This window comes from Vulpes vulpes, chromosome 2, assembly GCF_048418805.1.
Source record: "Vulpes vulpes isolate BD-2025 chromosome 2, VulVul3, whole genome shotgun sequence".
NCBI classification, from domain to species: domain Eukaryota; kingdom Metazoa; phylum Chordata; class Mammalia; order Carnivora; family Canidae; genus Vulpes; species Vulpes vulpes.
The window spans coordinates 142,237,544-142,253,109 of record NC_132781.1 but is presented as its reverse complement, the minus strand read 5'-3'; the positions used below and the strand labels follow the sequence as shown (position 1 = coordinate 142,253,109).

Genomic DNA, 15,566 nt, shown 5'->3' with positions numbered 1-15,566 from the left:
TCTGAAATTCCCCTAGACCAGCCTATAAAAAACCCAGCGGCAATCCACTTCGGGGTCCAAGTCCCTGCTCCTCTGTGTCAGGTATACTTGGACCTAAAGCTTGCTAATAAACTCTCGTGCGCTTGCATCGGTGTCGGCTCCTCAGTGGTTTCTCAGATTCGCAATCTTGGGCACAACACTTGTCAACAGAGTATTCTGACATATTTCAAAATGATTCCTTTCCCCTCCCCATACAGGAAGCCTGAGGGGCTTTTTCTCTGATATTTACTGTGAGAACCTAGTTGAGTTCTTAGAGGTAAAATTCATGAAAGTGGGAAGACACTCCCCCGCCCCCCCCCCCAAAAACTGGCTTCCTCTAGAGTTTTTAACTCTCAGGCCTGTCCACATTGAGCTTCCAACAATTCATTAATTACAAGTTCAGGTTTTCCTTCCCCTGCACTCATTTCGAAGGCAGCTTCTATCCACAAGTCTCTGTTCAAGATAAACTGTGACTCCTGCATAAACCGGTCTGTCTCTCCAATCTTTGCAGTTGCAGCTTGCCCTGTGTCCTCTCATCATGGATCTAAAGAGTTGTTGATTTTTCAGTCTATTTAGTTTTGCACTTGTTGTTAAGATAGAGTGGCAACTTCCAAGTTCCATGCAGAACTGGAAACTGGAAGTTATTCCTTTTAATGAGAAAAAAATTTAAGTTCATGTAATAATAGAGAATCTCCGCATTTTCATCAGCATAATGAGGGTGTTTTCTCATGTTTTTGGGGGGTGCAGTTGGAGGTTAAGAAGAGAAGGGGACATGGAGACTTTCCAAAAAAGATTTAGAAGAAGAAAAGATGTGTCAGGAAGTTGTTTGACATTATTAAGTAACCTTCTTTTCAAAGTCTGAGTTTTGATGTTCAGTTGATTTGCTAACCAGTCCCTGGGCACAGTCATTCATATTTGCTCTTTATTGTTTCAAAAGGTGGAAGGAATAGGACAACACAGGCGACCTCTCTGGGAGGAAGCAACTATCCATAGAGCCCAGAAAGGGCCCAGTGGAATTACTCTTTTATGGAAAGAGTCTGTCTCAATTATCCTAATTATTAGCCCCATGACCAACCACAACCCACACACATCAGAAAAGGCCTGATTTAAGTCTCCCCATTATGGATAATGCTCTTGAGGTGAGTTGAATGCATGAATATGACACATTCTCATCACAATCAGTGGCAACGACAGCCATGGTGTGGAGGGTGACAAAAATTCTCTTTGACCTAACTAATCAGACTTCTCCAAGCCCTCAAGCCCTGACTGTGAGTCCTATCATTGGCCATTTAGTCCAATTTTAGCAAGAATCTTGCTGGGTCAGTTTAGCAAAAAAAATCCCCCACTCCTGATATCTGATCAAATTACCCTAACTTATCACCCTTGTCTGCCTTCAGCCAGAATCTTATTGATTCAGTCAAGCAAGAATCCCCCAGCCTTGATGTTTCCTCTTATTTCCATCCACTAACCCTTACCTTGCTCTTTGGCAACAAATTTCCACTTGTCCTTTGTGTAGTCAGAGTTGAACCTGATCTTTCTCTCCCACTACAAAACCTCATTGTAGTAGTCCCCTGAGTAAGTCTGTCTTACCATATTTAACAAACATCACAGATAATTTTTTCTTTAATGAGAGAATAGGAATGAGTCTTCTCCAAATCAAGAGAATGAGCATGCATACCTTGAAGACGCCTCAAGTGTGATTCAGAAACCCACCTTTAAAGGGGCAGGCTCTTTCTACTCTCCTCCTATCCCAACAATCCATCCCTCCTCCTGGAATTCACTGACATCACTCTCTTTCTAGAGTCTTCTACTCTGAGAAAGCCAGTGATAGCATAGCAGTTTTATTAGTTTGCTAGGGCTGCCATAACAAAGTGCCATAAACTGGATGGCTTGAAACAGCAGAAATTCATTCTCAGTTCTGGATGCTGCAAGACCAAATTAAGGTGATAGCAGGACTATCTTCCCCCACCCCACCCCCCGACCCCCGAAGGCTCTAGGAAAGAATCCTTCCCTGTTTCTTCCAATTTCTGGTGGCCCCAGGTGTTCCTTGACTTGTGATTTGTTGGCTCCAACTTCTACCTTTATCTTTGTATGGTCTCGCCCATAATGTGTGAATTTTACCTGCCTTATGGAGCTATTAGGAGGAACAAATTAAGTAATTTTTGTAAAATCTTTGTGCACAGCGCCTGGAATTTGGTAAGGGCTCTACACAGGACAGCCACTGATTGTCACCTTCCATTGGTCTGATCTTTCATCCCTCTCTGGTTTCTTTGTGTTTTTTCCAGCCCACCACCATTTAAATATTGTTTTTTTCCAGAGACCTTCCCTTGACACGTGTTCTTCTGCTGTGGATAGCTCTTCCCCTCAGGGTATATGAGTGAGAGGAGAGGGTGCTAATCTACTCCCCTCAGGCTTTAACTGAAAGTATTCTGATGACTCTGTTGGGAGGAAAACTTTACCTCTCCCAACTTGGATCCAGTGTTGGGGGCCTGAAAATTTAAGTGAAAAAATACAGATTAACAGAAGAAAACACAAGATTTATCTTCACATGTGCATGCAGGAGAGCTCCCAGTAATGGAAAACTCATGGAGCTACCCAAAAGAAAGGTGTATGTATACCAATTTTTTTAAGATTTTATTTATTTATTCATGAGACACACAGTCACAGAGATAGAGAGAGAGAGGCAGAGACATGGGCAGAGGGAGAAGCAGGCTCCATGCAGGGAGCCTGATGTGGGACTCGATCCTAGGACCCCAGGATCACGTCCTGGGCTGAAGGCAGGCGCTCAACCGCTGAGCCACCCAGGGATCCCCTGTATACCAATTTTTTAAAAAGGTCTTTTTAGGTCTTCAGTGGGAGAATATGGAAGTTCTTTGATGCCAGTGGGAATGGGAAATCTACCTTCTTGGCAAATGAATTTTTAGGAAACCCCCTAGGAGAGGAGTTAATAGCAGCTGTATTTTCAGAAGGCTATGCTTTAGGTGATAATGGAAGTTCAAATAAGAACTTAGTAGTAGAGCTTAGTCAGTGAAGCATGTGACTCTTGATCTTGGGGTCATGGGTTTGAGCTCCACATTGAGTGTAGAGATTACTTTAAAAATAAAAAATAAAAAAGATTTCTCTCTGCATCTTCTGCATCAAATGTGTTCAAATATTTTTACTTTAAAACATTTAAGATTTATTTATTTGAGAGAAAGAGGGGAGAGGAGCAGAGGAAGGAATTTTCAAGCACACTCTTTGATGAGCTTGGAGCCTTACACAGGGCTTGATCTCTCGACCCCTGAGATCTTGACCTGAGCTGAAAGAGTCATACACTTAACAGACTGAATCACCCAGGTGCCTCTCAAATGTTTTCACTTTTAAACAATCTTATACCAACTCTGGAGGTCCAAGAGGGTTCCCACAACTCCCAAATAAATTCTCATCTGCTACCCAACCTGCCAGTTTTTAGCTTTGTCCTTGAAAGCTAAAAGACCTGGGGTAAATTATTTAATTCCCTGGGCTTTAATCTGTAAAGTGAAAATAGGGTGGTTGTGAGGATTGGAAGAGACCTACAAATAAAGCATTTGGAACAATTCCCAGACATAGTACGAGTGACATAAATGTTTGCTGTTTTTTTTTATTGAGGTATACTTGACATGTAACATTCTATTAGTTTCAGGTGTACAACATAATGATTTGATATGTGTGTATATCATGAAATGATCACCATGTTAAGTTAAATTAAATCAATCATCAAGTTATTATTTTCATTGTATGAGCATATCAAACTCAACCGTTCCAACACTCAACTCCTCACTCTCCCTCTAGACCTATCCCTCTGCCCAGAGTCCCTTTCTCATATTGTGGCACCATCATCAGCCCGCCACCTGAGTAGAAACCTTGATTCCTCTCTCTCCCTTAACCCCAATGAAAAATCAATCACCAAAACTGGTTGATTTTACCTCCTAACTATTTCTTGAATCTGTCCTCTTCACTCTATCCCATTTGTGTCAGAAAATTGTTTAGCAAACATTCCCTCCTCCACCTTCCATGCAAAAGGATACTTCCTTAGACTCAGTCTCTTGTGCTCCTGCTACTTGTCATGTGAACACTCCTCATGTAGCCTGATCACCTGAGCCACAGGTGATCCCACATTTCTAACCCACAGACATGTGATCAAAAGAAGAGAAAGTTTATGCTGTGTGCCACTGAGATTTTGTGGCTGGTTGCAACATTGCAATAAATACTAACAGCTATCTAATATGTCTTTATTATTTTGGGCATTTGTCTTCTAACTTGTATTCTTGCCTCCAGCCTTATCCCTCTCACCTCTTTCAAACAGCTACCAAGTTACTCCACCTAAAATACACATCTGAGTTGATGTGATATACCCAGAACTCTTTGAAAATGATAGAAACCAAATTCAAACCACTCTCAGTAAGAAAAAAAAAAAGTGAGAATATATTGGCTTGTGTTAATCATCCAGGGATAGCATTAGCTTCTAGCATGGCTGGATCCAGTTGTCCAAACAAGTTCATCAGGAATAGGTCTCCACTTCTCTCAGTCCCAATCTCTTCTATGGTTTCATTCTCAAGGCCTTTCCTAGTAGGGAATGCCACTAAGAGATTCCAGACTTAAATCCTACAATTTTACTAACTCCAAAAGAAAATGGACACTTCTTCACTAATTGCTTCAACAAAAGTCTGGACTGGTTTGGGCCGGATGATCTTCCTTGAACAAACCAGGTACAAGCAGCACTTAGCCTGGAGCCTGAGAATGGGATCATATAAACTGTGAGGGGAAAGAAAAGTGTCCTCCAAGGGGAGAAGATGGGCTTTGTTACCAGAAGGTAGGATCCAAGCAGTCAAAAGCAGTCAATGTTCTAGCACTATTCTTCTTCTGTGGACTCTTCATCAGCATTGGGATGATCTCTCAGCCTCTTGATATAAAATACAAGGCCCTGCAAGACATGATCCTTTTTACTTGTCATGCTTCTCCTCCCTGTTATTATGTGGCATGCCCTTCAGGCTCCCACAACACTACACATCATGCCCCATGCAGCTTTCTATCTTGGGTCATCCATTCCCCTTCTCTTGAAACACTCATCTTCTTTCTCTAGCTAATTCCTCCTTACTTGTGAAGCCTCAGCTCAGGCCTCACCTGGGCTGGAAGGATTTCTCTGGACCACCCTGTTCCAGGCTATGCTACTGGAAAGATGCACATCAACTTTTTATTAGTGCTAAGAAGTTTGACATAGGGTAGCTACCCAGTAACTGCTGAATTAATGAATGAATAAAGAAAGAAATGAATGAATAATAGAGAAAAGTAGAAATTCAATTAAGTATTTGTTTGAATGGGGAAATTTATTGCCTCATATAAATGAAAAATCCAAGAAAGAGCTGAATTGAGAGAATGAGTGAGTGAGTGAAGTGGGATGGATGGATGGATGGATGGATGGATGGATGGATGGAAAAAAGGAAGGACAAGTGGAAGAATATATAGATAGGTAAGTTGATTAGTAAACAAAGTCCTCCTCTTCTAGTAGTTTGGGAAATGGGCCAGAGCAATGGCTTTCAAGTGATGGGCGGAGTCTGTGCAGACCTGTTTTTTAAAAGGTTCAGGTTATGTTTAAGTGGACATAATTCTGACCGCTTCACCAGGCATTTGAGCCTCAGAGGGAGACAGATAAGTGGTACCAGGTCCCCATGGAATAAATGGAATATCTTCAAAAAGAAACTGGGTACTTTTTCCCATTATCAGATGAACTTCCTGGCAAAATGCAGATGCCTGTCACAGCTGATAGTGGATAAAAGAATCTTACTTTTAAAAGCCCTCAGAGATCTTGAATTTACTCAAATGAGCATTTTTGTACCATCCCTGAAGGAAACAGAACAAACCACCCTACTGTCTGAATGTTTAAGGCCCTGGAGCCTCCTTCCTTCATTTGATTTGATAAGAAGCAGAATCTGAGTCCCGCCTCTCAGTAGCAGGTGAGATGAGCACCACCCAGCCTCAAAGCATCACCAGCAGTTGAGAACATTCTCCAGGAGTCCTGAGGGTGCATTGTGAGCAGCTTCTTCCCAGGCAAACCCTGTTTTGCAGGATGAATTTCCATTAGGAGGGAGAAAAACAGAATTGTCTTTTTAAAAAATTTGAAAGCAGTTACCCGAGTTTGGCCTATCCCCAGTAAGCTGTAGAAAGAGGCCCCAAACTTCCTGATCCCCAGCTGCAAGCCCAGGCCTGTTTCCTGGCACACTGAAAGTTTACCACCCCCAGGGACAGAGCAGGGCCTTGGGCCAGCTGACGAGGCCCCGTCTCTCCTACACTGTCTTTGGAAAATGTCAGGCTCTGCTGAGGCAAAAGGAACCGTTTTCAGGCTGAAGTGCATTTTCAGGCTGAATGTCTTTGCTTCTCTTCCTTCCTTCTCTTTAGCCTGGTTGCCTTGTCATCCCCAAAGAATCTCGTTCAGTTTCTGAGGTTTCTATGGCTAAAAAGAAGGGTCATTTGCAATAGCTTGGGCTCACACTTGTTCCCTCTCTCTTTCTCTCTGTCCCCCTCGATCCCTCCTCACCCTTCCATCCATCTCCTCCTCTCCATCAGTCCCTCAAGGCACCCAAAATGTGCAGTGCACCGACACCTAGCGGACCAGTTGCCTACTTCTTCATAGGTGGGTACACCCAAATGAGGAAAGAGAAGTGGCCCCTGCTAGGTGCAGGCCTTGATGGGACTTGCATCTCCATGTATTCACAGGGTAGACCTCCACTTCCAACAGGACTCGGCAGTGATGAACAGCATAAATTCGGGAGCCACGCTGAGGGGCCTCGGCTCTGGGCTCTGCCCTGTCCTAGATGGCCAACCTCAGGCAAGCGACTTAACCGCTTGGTGCCTCAGTTGCCTCATCTATAAAATGGGAGCGGCCGTGCCGGTTACCATAAAGCACCCCTGTAAACTCGTCGGCGTGGTGCCTGGCACAAAAAGAAGACTCTAGAGCTTCTTTTCTCACTTCTGTTCCACAGAGTTACACCCACCCCTTCTGGCTGGCCCTCTCTTCTCACATCCGCAGGCCTGTCTTTCACATGTGTCTGTCATCATTTATTTGCAAACATGTCCATTTGATTTCCAATTAAAACGCTTTCGAATTAAAAACAAAACACACTCAGGATTGGTGGTGGGGGAGCGGGTGAGGAAGAAAGGCTGACAGGCATGTTAGCAAACAGCGAAATATTTCTGAGGGCTGGATTCGGATAGCTCAGATGCTATAGAGTCCAAATTGACAGACTTTTGATATGAGGAGACACAGGGGTGTCAGCAGAGGGGCATTTGTCTGGGGGCTTAAAAACCAGGAATATGCACCCTCCTCCTTCACACCAGTGCTCCGGGCTCCACTTCCAGGATGACCAGGCCTGCTGCCTCCTATTCACTCTCTTTACAGCCCGATCCTGATTGTTCCCATAATTCACAGACAATTCTCCCAGTTAAATATTAAATTATTCATCACCAACCGTGTGGAGCCAGCCAAACAAAAACGACCCTGCTGGGGATGTTGGCTCTTGGGCCAGCTCTTGAAGAGAAAGGAGAGAAAGAGAGCAAACCGACCCCCCACACAGCCCTGTGGACATTTAGGAGAGTTCGGAAGGTGAGGCAGCTGGGGGTCCCCGGACAGTCTCAGCTCAGTAGCACATGGCTACAGAACATTCTGGCTTGCCCGTCTGCAGAAGCTGTGGACAAGTCCCACGACACATGAAGACTTCTTTTGTCCTCTCCATAGAGAGCCAGGGAGAATAGGATTCCCCAGAGCTCCAAAGAGCAAAGCCTGAGGAGGGAACCTGCTGAGATTTCTCTCTCCTCCTTGTATTCGGAGCTTCTCAGGACTGGGTTTGTCTCAGGTTTCATAGGCCAAAGACAGTTCCAAGAATGAAGAGAGGGTCCGGACCGACTCGAGAGGAAAACACCTCAGCTCTTGAGTGCAGGGCCCCCATCCTTTGATGAGGTGTCTTTGCCATCTGCTGCCTCAGCGCCAGCCTCCAGATTTGGCTCTTCTCCCTCGGGCTGTTCTCCAGGTTTCTGGGATTCCCCCACCACCTTGGTGCTCTTGCTTGTGTGGCATCCCATCTCACTTTGGGAGCAGAGGGCCCAGAGTTCTGGGCTGTTCTGAGGAGGGTCTGTGCTGCAGCTACTCCTACAGTGCCAGATTTAAATAACCCTTCCTCAGAGCACTGTTGAAAGAGAACTGGTTGGGTTTCTATGGTCACGGGGAGACGCCAAGTCTAATCTGCATAATAAAACGCTGACCCTCATCCATGAGGGGGGCAGGGTCCCGAAGGCTGTCCTTCCTGACAACCCAGCAGCTGGTTCAGTGCACCAGGTCCCATTCATCTCACCAGAATTCCCTTCATTTAACCTTTAACTTCTTTACAGATTATAACTCCTCACCTAGTTACCTGTAAACAGTAGCCAGTCTCTCCATACACAAAGTTACTATGCAACTAGCTATGGCCTCATTCCCTGTCCCAGAGTCACATTCAGTTCCAGAACTCACAGACCTCCCACTTGGAGACCATCCCCTACCTTAGAATGCCAACTCCACCCATAGTTGAAGAATAGGGAGTCCTAAGACCGTGGACTCCAGGGGATACCCAAACATGTAATGAAAAGAACTAGCAAGTATAGCGTGCTACTCTGTGCCAAGCAAAGTTTACATTCATTATCTTCTTTAGTCCCTACAACAACTCTCCGAGGCCGATTATGTTATTTAAACATCATTTAGCAGATGGTGCCACTGAGACACAGATATGGTGAGTAATTTATGGAAGGCAGTCACTAACAGCCAGAGCGGGATTCGAATCCAGGTCATCTGGGATTCCAGTCCCTCCATCACTATGCTAATTATATCTATTTGAAAGAGCCCATCAGACCATCTTCACACACTGTCCTAGAGGTCATCCGTTTGGTAAGCTTGTCATTGCTCTTTTAATCTAGGACACATAGGTAAAGGTTTTGGGAGTTGTGAGTGAATGATCTCAAATGTAAATGCCTCTTGAATGAAGCCCACACAGTAATGGAAAGGTATGGAACTGAAGTTAGCCACTCCAGCACTCTATAGTACTCTTGGTTTATTCTCTGACCACCTATCTTTGCTTTTCCTAAATCTAAAAGGAGCCCGATTAGTGGTACCTTTTGATATGAGGAGACACAGGCCATGATGGGACTGTGTGGCTCAGTTGGTTAAGCATCTGACTCTTGATTTTGGCTCAGATCATGATCCCAGGGTCCCAGGATGGAGCCCCATGTTGGGCTCCCTGCTCAGTGGGTAGTCCACTTGAGAATCCTCTCTCCCTCTCCCTCTGCCCCTTCCACCATGCTGTCTCTCTCAAATAAATAATCAAATCTTGGATAAAATAAAACAAAAGGAGCCTGATAATCCTGACCCAGCTCCTAGGAAGCTGGAAAGAGGATCAAGCAGGTCTGTGAAGTGGCTTTTCAGAGAAGTACAAAATTTATTCTTTCCCAGGTATGTGCAGAGCACTCAAAAGTGACATCAGTCCCGGTGCTCTTACGGAGGGCGGATGCATGAGAGCCTCAGACACATTACAGAGTCTTCTTGTGGACTCCTTATGATCCAATTTTCCTGTGGGGAAGTATTATTAATTCCACTTTAGAGTTGAAATAATTTAGTCCAGAGTGGTTAGGTCAGTTGCCTTAAGGTCATGCACCTGCTTAGCTGCCTCCAAAGCCTGTGATGACCCCACTCCCTGCTCCCTCCCACCCTTTGCCCCCCAGTGCCTCTGGCTAATACCATTCATCCTCTTGGACCTGGGCATTTAGTGATCTGCTTAAATGTGGTAAAACTGCCCATAAATCACCTTTCTTTGAATGAGCTTCTTGCCAACTGGGCTGGCAGAGAGACAATTAGAAGACATTATGGTGTTGCTGATTTATCTCTCCATGTAAAAGCCAAAGTACAAAAGTACTTTGGGGGTGTCAGGATGGAAGATGGAGCTTCCATTTGCCTTCCAAGTAAGAGGCCCTAATTAAGGCAAATCCTCATTTAGATACTGGGATCCTAGAGCAACAATCCTCTTGTGAAGCCTCCAAATTAATCATGCTTAACCCAGCTCAGCACAAAAGACAGGCTCCAAGAGCGCCCAGGAGCCAGGTATAACCCTCAGGTTGCACTTGGGTTTGTCTAGAGCTGTGGTCAGTAGGACCACATGAGGGCTTTTTGCTAAATAACTTAGTGAGAAGCCTTGCCCTGCCTGTGACCTCCTACACCCTGGACAGGTTACATAATTTGTGGAGGCTCAGTGCAAAGTTAAAATGTGGATCCCTTGTTCAAAAATTATTAAGGTGTACCTGGGTGGCTCAGTCAATTGAGCATCTGCCTCCAGCTCAGATCATGATCCCAGGGTCCCAGGTGTTCGGTTCCTTGCCCAGTGGGGAAACTGCTTCTCCCTCTGTCCCTCCTCCTCCCCGCTACTTGTACTCTCTCCCCCCTCCTCTCTCTCTTAAATAAACAAATAAAATATTTTTTAAAAATTGTTAAAAATTTCAAGATGGTGACAGCAGAAATTTAAATGATGCACAGGGCTCCTGAGGCCAGCCCTGCACATACTTACCCTCTTCCTCAACATTCTCAGAAATGGGTTCACCTCTAATGAGGACTGTAATATGCCAATCACTAACTGGTTCTGCCTAGGGGAGGAGGGATCACCCTAGGGATAGAATGAGGCTAAAAGAAAGATAAGAACAGAGAAATGGGGTATGGATGACTCCAAAGATGGATGAGACCTCAGTAGGGTACTTCCAAAATATTTCCAGCTTCAAAATGCTTCCTTAGCTTTTACAACCTACAAAACATAGCACATTAAAAAAAAAAAAAAAAAAAAGTCAACACCAATAAAAACTCCCAACAGTACCATGTGTTGACAAGGTTGCAGAGTGACTGGAACTCTCATATGAGGCTGGAGGAATGCAAAATGGTACAGCCACTCGAGAAATCAGCTTGGCAGTTTCTTGCAAAATTAAACATACACTTAGCACAGACTATTTCGTTGTATTAATCTGCTCAAGCTGCTACAACAGAAGACCACAAACTGGGTAATTTAAACAACAGACATCTTCTCACAGCTCCAGAGGCTCAGTCCATGATCAAGGTGTTGGCAAATGTGGCTTCTGGTGTGAGGTCTCTTCCCGGCTTTCAGATGGCCACCCTCCTGATGTGTATCCTCATGTGTATGGCCTCTCCTCTGTGTTCACAAAGAGAGAAAGCCCTGGAGTCCCTTTCTCTTCTTATAAGAACATTAGTTCATCAAGATTTGGGCTCCACCCTTAGGACCTCATTTCACCCTAATGACTTCCACAAAAGCACTATCTCCAAGGCAGTTGCATTGAGGGTTGGGGCTTCACTATATGAATGGAGGGGTGTGGGATACACATTCAGTCCATAACAGTATCCAAGGGAAATGAAGACCTGTGTTCACACAATAACCTATACCTGGATAGTGAGACCAGTTCTATTAGTAATCAAAAACTGGAAACAACCCAATGATAATGTGAATGGATAAATAAACTGGTACATTCGTACACTGGAATACTACTCAATAATAAACAGGAACGAACTATTGCTTCATGTAAGAGTTCCAGTAAATGGCAAAGACATTATGTTGAGTGAGAGAAGCAAGTCTCAAAAGGTTCCCTACTGTTTGATTCCTTTATACCGCATTTTGAAAAAGACAAAGATGTAGGAATGGAAAACAGAGCGGTAGTTTCACTACAAAGTGATGGTTTGGGGGAGTTTTGAGGGTGGTAAAACTATTCTGTATTCTTTTTTTCCTTTCTTTTATTATTGTTATTTTTAAGTAGGCTCCATACCCAGCATGGAGCCCAACGTGAGGTTTGAACTCATGACCCTGAGATCAAGACCTGAGCTGAGATCCAGAGTTGGATGCCCAACTGACTGAACTACCCCAGGTTCCCTGGAGCCGTTCTGTATTGTAGTTGTGGTGGGAGTTACACAAATCTGTACATGGATTAAAATTCATACATTCATACAGCAAAATTTTAAGGAGTCAAATTTACCGAACGCTAAGTGAGGAAGATTTCAAAAAAAAATTTTAAAGATCATTCAAACAAAAAAATAAATAAAAACAGTCTGCCAGGAATCTTGGGGCTTATTTGCCATCTGGCCCTAGTTCTCAAGATCATTTAAATCCTTTTCTCCTGCTTCTCACTCACTCACTCACTCAAGCAAACAAACAAATACACCTGCCCCTAATTTAGCTCAACAGCTGTTTATTGAGCTCTATGCTACAAAGTTCCATTTTGGGTGTTGCACAGTTTCTAGAACCAGAGGCAGAGAGAGCTGAATACAGAGTGTCACCTTACAGCTGTGACTATAGGTCAGGAGAGTGGCCAGCCCAAGGCACCCCGCAGAAAGAGAGCTGCAGGGTGCACCCCCAAGCCACTCTTTGTCCTCCCTCTGGTCTCTCTCAGGGCTCTCACTGACCAAGCTCGCCTTGAAGCCAGGGGGCATAGAAGCCTTCGGTCTCGCAGAACTAGGTCCCCCTCCCAGAACTAACAACAAGGTGGAGAACAATGGAGAGTGGATGTGGAAAGGCAAACATACAATCCAGCACAACCCATGTGGATCCTGCTCTATAGGGCATAGAATCTGTCAGCGGAGGCAATATCTTCACAGGGAATTAAACTATACAAGGAAAAGGCTACACTGGAAAGGGAGGGCTTCTTTGAGCTAGACCTAGAAGGATAAACAGAATATTAGCTGGTAGAGGAGGGAAAGGACATCGTGGACAAAAGGAAGAAATGCAAATCCCTCCCCAGGAGTTCAGTTTAATTCACATTTACTTACCGGGTTTCAGCCTGAAAGGAACCTGGGATTGAATGCTAACTCTACAGGTAACGTGCTCCTGCTGTGTGGACTTCAGCTAGTTGTTTAACATCTCTGACTCTTAGTTTCCTGGACTTTGGGAAATCAATGAGACAGTATATATATTTTCTGCCATTGTACCTCATAACATCTGGCAGGGTTTGCAGGTACAATTCATGACCAGAAAATAACCAGGCTTACTCCTGCCAATCATAGGCACATCGTGACCCCCAAAGTCAAACTGTCATTCAGTCCACATGGCCAGCCTGCCAAGACCACATGTCCCTGGTCTCTTTCATCTCTACCCTTCCTGTGCCAGGGTCTTGGTGCCACCCTGTCCATGCCCCTGCTGCCCCCATGTGTGGGTCCTTTCCTTTAGGATTCTCACCCTCTTTAAATTTTTATTTATTCGTGAGAGACACAGAGGCAGATGCAGAGGCAGAGGGAGAAGCAGGCTCCTTGCATGGAGTCTGATGTAGGACTCGATCCCAGGACTCCGGAATCATGCTCTGAGCCAAAGGCAGAAGCTCAACCACTGAGCCACCCAGGTGCCCAGATTCTCACCCTCTTTAATGGAACATCACTCTGGAAGATAAATATGCCCTTTCCTACTGAAAATGGGTTGTATCTCATAACATAACTATGAAATTGTTAAGAAAAAAAATAAAACAAAATTCTATCTGAAGGAAAACATGGACAGAACAAAAGAACAAGAGGGATAAAAACAAGAATGTGTTGTCTATCCTGCCCCATATCTAAAACATAGTGTCTGGTACATAGTAGGTGCTCCACAAATGGTGGTGAGGTGCTCAAAGGCACATATTCTGCAGCTGGGCAATCCAAACTGAAGTCCTGACCACACCATTGGCTTACTCTTCCCCCAAGGGCAAATTACATCATGAGTCTCAGTTTCTTCATCTATAAAATGGGAAACGTAGTAGTGCCTACTTCACAGGATTATTGTGAAGTTTCAAATCAATAGTTGATCGGAAATTCTTAGCACCTAAGCCATTGCCAACAATAATACTTGTGATTATTATACACATGACTTCTACCTATCCAAACACTATGCTGTCCCTCACAGAGACACCCCCCGCCCCCCGCACCATGAAGAACCCACCAAGAAAATGGACCTGTTGATAATTGCAGTTTCTGAAACACAGTGACGAGTGGAATGAGTGAAAAGGCAGGAGAACTCAGAGGGAAAGTCCTTAGGAAAACCTTTAACCCCATCAGGTGATGCCTGACGTCAGAATTCTAGGACTTTGCCCAGGCATGCTCTGGGGCACAGTGGGGTGAGGGGGAGGGAGCTCTTGCAAGGACTGGGGCAAGAATGATCTGGAAATGACTCAGAGACACTTTAAAGTGAGAGAATGGGAAATGTCCTTGTCAGCACTTCTCTGACCGATTCACCTTCACCAGAGAACACCAGCCGGCCGTGTATAAGCTGGGGACCAGGCCATATCAGTCACACACACACACACACACACACACACATACACACATACACTGCCCCTTGCCCTTCCAGGCAGTGCCCACGGGTGATACGTCCCCCTCCTCTTCCTCTGCCTTCGATGGTCACTGGGGCCAGAGCCTACCAGTACATAGAGGCCAAATATGAGGCAGGCACTCACACAGGTTGGGGGTTGGCATAGATCTCACTTTCACAAAGTGTCTCTCATCTTTCCACTGGTGATATTATCCCCAGATGTCATCACACAGATAAATGGCCAGGATAAGAAGGCATTTCACATACCACCTTGCAAAACCTGTGTCCATCACCAGGCCACTCTGCCTTTGGTGCCCTACACATTCATTTTTTTGCATTGTAAATCCTGTACTGATCCTGTGAGGAGCTCAATTCCATCGCACTGCATTTTTGTGGATGCTAAAAGTGTTAATTTGTTACATTAAATCTGAATTCAGTGAGGGCAGAGATTTTGGGGGGTGTTTTGCCCTTTGTCATATCCCTTGTTTTTAGGAAAGTGTCTGGGGCATAGTAGGTGCTCAGTTAACATTTGCAAAGGGAAGAAAGAAATGAAATGTAAACCCTTTAAATAGTCCACCATCTTTGTAACCCTGTTTTGCCATGTCTTCATAAAAAAATAATAAATACCAAGGACACCTGGGTGGCTCAGCATCTGCCTTCAGCTCAGGACATGATCCCAGGATCTTGGGATAGAGGTCCACATCCGGCTCCCTGTGGGGAGTCTGCTTCTCCCTTTAACTATGAGTCTGCCTCTCTCTCTGTGTCTCTCATGAATAGAGAAAATCTTTAAAATTAATAATAATAATAATAAATACCAGAAGCCTCAGGAAAGGGAGGTGGCTTAGGGTCCCCACTGCTCTCAAAAAGCCTGATAGTGGGACTCCTCTGGACATTGCTTAATTATCAGCTAACAGGTCCCCAGCCTAGGGCAGACCTACTCTCCCTTCCCAGCCCCCAGTGACTAAGGGGTGGCTACGGGCATTGAGTGTCAGGGAGTCAGGAGAGGTACCAAGAAAGCCCCAACCCACCCCCCCCCAAAAAAAAGCCATTGCAGCCGGCCGAGAAAGATGACCCGGTTTGCCAAGTCCTAAGGGACCTGTGTCTCCCAACTCTGCACAGGCTCTGCCCCAGCCCGGGAGTCTAATCAACTTCAGCCCAAGAGCCTGGAGGGCACCAGGCAGGAGGGCAAGG

At 44.9% G+C, this 15,566-nt stretch overlaps 1 protein-coding gene across 4 annotated transcripts; it reads right to left on the bottom strand.

Moving 5' to 3' along the window:
* Nucleotides 1–3,623: 3,623 nt before the first annotated feature.
* On the bottom strand, nt 3,624–8,240 carry CHD9NB (CHD9 neighbor). Of its 4 annotated transcripts, XM_072750242.1 has the most exons (3): nt 7,503–8,240; nt 5,906–6,091; nt 3,624–4,960 (listed from the first exon to the last, which is right to left on the bottom strand). In XM_072750242.1, exon 1 carries the CDS (start codon nt 8,110–8,112, stop codon nt 7,954–7,956), a length of 159 nt encoding a protein of 52 aa, XP_072606343.1. In that variant the 5' UTR covers nt 8,113–8,240; the 3' UTR covers nt 3,624–4,960; nt 5,906–6,091; nt 7,503–7,953. The 4 variants fall into 4 exon arrangements, with proteins under 4 accessions (XP_072606343.1, XP_072606340.1, XP_072606342.1 ...); XM_072750239.1 differs by having other exon boundaries at nt 3,624–6,091; nt 7,029–8,240; XM_072750241.1 differs by lacking the exon at nt 5,906–6,091 and having other exon boundaries at nt 7,029–8,240.
* Between the last annotated feature and the right edge of the window lie 7,326 nt (nt 8,241–15,566).

Bases quoted from the DNA above. Each gene is read 5' to 3' on its own strand.
- CHD9NB (XM_072750239.1), bottom strand. From the start codon at position 8,112: ATGGGATGCCACACAAGCAAGAGCACCAAGGTGGTGGGGGAATCCCAG.